The sequence below is a fragment of the Monopterus albus genome, unplaced genomic scaffold (assembly GCF_001952655.1).
Source record: "Monopterus albus unplaced genomic scaffold, M_albus_1.0 scaffold284.1, whole genome shotgun sequence".
In the NCBI taxonomy this organism is placed as follows: domain Eukaryota; kingdom Metazoa; phylum Chordata; class Actinopteri; order Synbranchiformes; family Synbranchidae; genus Monopterus; species Monopterus albus.
The window spans coordinates 506,772-510,962 of NW_018128164.1; the positions used below are offsets into that span (position 1 = coordinate 506,772).

Below are 4,191 nucleotides of genomic sequence, written 5' to 3' on the forward strand. Positions count from 1 at the left end.
TCACCACTCTCTCCCCTCTGGGAATACTCTCCATCACCTCATCTAACTCACTCCAGAATCTCTCCTTCTCTTCTAACTCACACCCTACTTGTGGAGCATAACCACTGACTACATTCAACATTACCCCTTCAGTTTCCAACCTCAGACTGATCACCCTGTCTGACACTCTTTTCACCTCTAAAACATTCCTCGTGAGCTCCTCCTTCAGGATCACTCCTACCCCATTTCTCTTCCTGTCCACACCATAATAAAACAGTTTGTATCCCCCTCCAATGCTATGTGCTTTGCTACCCTTCCACCTGGTCTCCTGCACACACAGTATATCTACCTTCCTTCTCTCCATCATGTCCACCAGCTCTCTACCTTTCCCTGTCATTGTGCCAATGCTAAGAGTCCCTATTCTCAGACCTATACTCCCACCTTTCCTCATCTCTCTCAGTCTATGAATCCTTCTACCTCCTCTCCTTCTTCGACCAACAGTAGTCTGATTTCCGCCAGCACCCTGTAGGTCAACAGCACTGGTGGCGGTCATTGTTAACCCGGGCCTCGACCAATCCGATATGGAATTTGCACTGATGATTCGCATGTTTAAATTTGGCAAATTTGCCCTTCCTGATGCAACCCTCTCTATTTATCTGGGCTTGGGACCGGCGCAGAAGTCAGTGGAAGCTATCTGATGAAATTTTCTGATGACACTGCACTACTGTCACTTCTTCAAGGTTCACAATCCAACCATGGCAAAGCCCTAACTGATTTTATTTCCTAGACTTTAATGTTTCTAAAACAAAATAAGCACAATCATTTGATTTTAGATGGAGTAAAAATGCAGCAAAGAAATGTATTATACACAAGGAAAGTGTAGATATTGTTGAATCATGTGAATACTTGGGTACGTTTTTGATGATCAACTCGAATTTGATGCAAATACAAATTGACTTTGCTGCCCTTAGGGTCTCTGCAGGTCTCCCCACCCCCCAGTGTCACTTATGTCATTTTTATGTGTCATGTATGTTTTATACTGTACAAGCTGACCCCAAAAACTAATTGCCTATGGTGGGATTAATACAGTTGGTTTTGATTTGAACAGTCCTCTGACCTCTTTGATGAAGTAGCCCTGGAACATGACGTCTCGGCTGGTTTTGTGAGGAAGGGCCATGGGGACGATGTTGGCAAGTCTCTGCGACTCGTGGATGACAGCATCAGTGTAAGGCAGGTTCTTCCTGTCCTCTACTCGGACCTGACGGCTTCCAACCACTCTGCTCAGTTCCTCCTGGACCTGGTCTGGATGCACATAAAGCAAGAACGTGATTTGATAAATATGTGCTCAGATTTCATAATAGCACTGTTAGTTGAGACGAGCATGTGGGTATGTTTGTGCACCTTGAATATGAGGGTACTTGGACATGAAAAGTAAACACCACTGAAGTGTAGTTGCTGTTGTGTCAGTTCCAGCTGCACTCAGATTTATCACACTATAGAGGAGGTTGTCATCATGGAAGTGTAAATTCTTGATTTCAGACTCCTAGTGTAACACAGAAAATAGAGATTATATTTAAAGCCCCCATGGCATGTTCATTTCTAACCATTTAGTGTTTAATCTTGGGTATCTCTAGATTATTTTAGCACCCATCATAACTCCAAATAATCTGTATTTCAGAATGATAAAATGGATCTGGATCTTTAATCCGCTCATTAACCAGCAACAATATCCTAGCACTCATCATAACTCCAAATAATTTGTATTTCAGAATGATAAAATCCAATATCACAAGGAGAACCTCCTGAAAACGAGAGGATTGTTCATGAATGCGCACAACTCCTGTTGCTTGTGTTGTGGAAATCTATTTCCCCATAGAGATGTTTCCCCTAACCTGAATCCTACATGAAACTGAGTTTTGAATGGGAAACATTTTGACAAGACCTGTCAGGAAGTCAGGACAACGTATAAACAAAAAAACAAACAACAAATAAGCTATGTTCGACAATGACAACACCTCAAATCCTACCCGACATGTTTGAGCCAGAATATGAACGTGGACAGCACGACAAACCACAACAACAGTAATCATAGATAGGTAAACAACGGTATGTGTACCAATGAAAAGAGATGTGTAACACTCTAACCAAAGTGGGTAAATTAGAAACCTCATATTTTAACTGGCATAATGCAGACATAGTAACTTCTCCAGCCTTACAACAATCGTCTGCAGAAACAACGCATTAACAGGCCTGCACCATGTTTTTTTGATTTACTATTTAGTCCCACCTAGTTGAGGAAACATCCAACAGGTGATCCCTGCATCTTCCCCCAAACTACTACATACAGTCCCAAAGTAGTGAAATTAATTAAGGTAGTGTAGCACCGACAGTAATATCATGGATCTTTAATTCGCTCATTAACCAACAACACATCACATGCGGCAGACACACTGGCCACAAACAGCCAAAACAAACAGGTACTGTGCTCCGGGGGGATCCAGCATTGATGAGCTGATCATCCACCACCCGGGGTGCTTCACTGGCCGGCTGCTGCTTGTAGGTTAGACACGGTCAGGTAAAGCAGCCAGTCCCTGTATAGGAACACTGCTGCAGGCAGTAACCATTATGCCCATTCAAGGAAATCCTTAAACTATCACGTAATGTTTATTTTGAGCTTCAGGTCACGTCTAAGATGATAATTCACAGTTTTAACATGGTAGATAAGTCAGAAAACAAGGAAAAGCATGCCATGAGCTCTTTAACCTATGCAAGCAAACTACCATATGTACACATTACAGTATACTGTATGCAAAGGCAGACTGCGCATACAGTATACAGCATGCCATGGACATTAAAGAATGAATGACTGATTGCCAATTTTAGCCCAGAAGTTGATTCACTGGGGTTCAATACCTCACCTCAAGAGTTTGCTTATGGGTCAGGAATGCATCAACAAAGCATCTGCACATCTCAGGGTTCCAAGTCTGCTTCAGAGCCTTTATGTTGTTTTTGTTTTCCCTTATGGTGTCCTCTGTATTCTTCATCAAATCCCTCCAGTCTTTAAGATAAGGGCCCAGCCAAGGAACCATATTGTAAATCTGTAATAGTGCACGAAACAAATCATCCTAAATATTGTACAATTTGACATTTATGAAAGCCATGAGCACTTAAGCCTTGGACCATTTGATTTAATCAGCCTTTTCATTTAGCTAATCTATTTAAAGTAAAAAATGTTTGGTGGGTCATAAATTTTAATTTCTCAGAAAGATCTTTGCAAGTTTATATTAAGTCATAAGTATCAATCAACTAAATACATTTACCCAGACACAGTACTTAGTTACAATTTTAAGATGCTTGTACCCAAAAATTTCCATTTCATGTAACTTTATACTTCTACTCTCATATACGTAGTTCAGAAAAAATATTTTACTTCACTACATTTAGCCAATGACAGCAGCTAATAGCTCATTTGCTGATTAAGATTTTATAAAATATGATGCATTGTTATAGTTAACCCAACAATAATACAACAGTAAAGGCTTACTTATATACTGAGATGTCAATAATAGTCAAAACAAATAACAATAGTGTATATATATAAAACTGAACACTCACAGGGGTATTTTTCCTGCATTATGAGCACTAATTAAATTTTGAAAAGAATATTTTACTGAAGAACTATTTACTGAAGGTTAACAACTTGTCAGTTTGCACAGCAATGTTAAATGTCCTTATAATCATCTGAATTTGTTATGTAGTACCAGGATGGAAGCTGATCCAATCAGATGGATGGACTCATGGTATTTGTCAACAGTCGCTTGGAGGACAGGGTCTGTGTATTCATATCTCCTTCCAAATAAGTGTTCCTATTACCACGGGGACCAATTGTGCCTTCACCTTCCACATCTTTTCTAGCTCTTCTTTCAGCCCTTGGTATTTCTCAAGCTTCTTGTGTTCCTTCTTCCTGATGTTGCTATCGCTTGGGATTGTTACATCTATCACTACGGCCTTCTTCTTATATATATATGAAATGATTTTTTTTTTTTGATAAATATTTTACTGAAGAGCTATTTACTGAAGGTTAACAACTTGTCCTGATAAAAATAGTAAAGCATTTTTTAAACACAGCCCAGTCGGTATCACAAAAGGTAGACAGAGACTAAATGGTTTAAGGGACTGCTGCACACCAATAATCAATAGATTCAAAACCCA

General features: G+C 39.8%; 1 protein-coding gene across 1 annotated transcript in view; it reads right to left on the reverse strand.

Moving 5' to 3' along the window:
- The window catches only part of LOC109973207 (cytochrome P450 2K1-like), a gene marked incomplete at its 5' end in the record, with an annotated part of 11,120 nt that extends 7,275 nt beyond the window's left edge, over window positions 1–3,845 (reverse strand). Inside the window, 4 exons of the mRNA XM_020622613.1 lie at window positions 1,097–1,281; window positions 1,381–1,522; window positions 2,898–3,077; window positions 3,741–3,845. Of these exons, the coding sequence (XP_020478269.1) occupies window positions 1,097–1,281; window positions 1,381–1,522; window positions 2,898–3,077; window positions 3,741–3,845 (612 nt within the window). The remainder of the gene's footprint in view (window positions 1–1,096; window positions 1,282–1,380; window positions 1,523–2,897; window positions 3,078–3,740) is intronic.
- Between the last annotated feature and the right edge of the window lie 346 nt (window positions 3,846–4,191).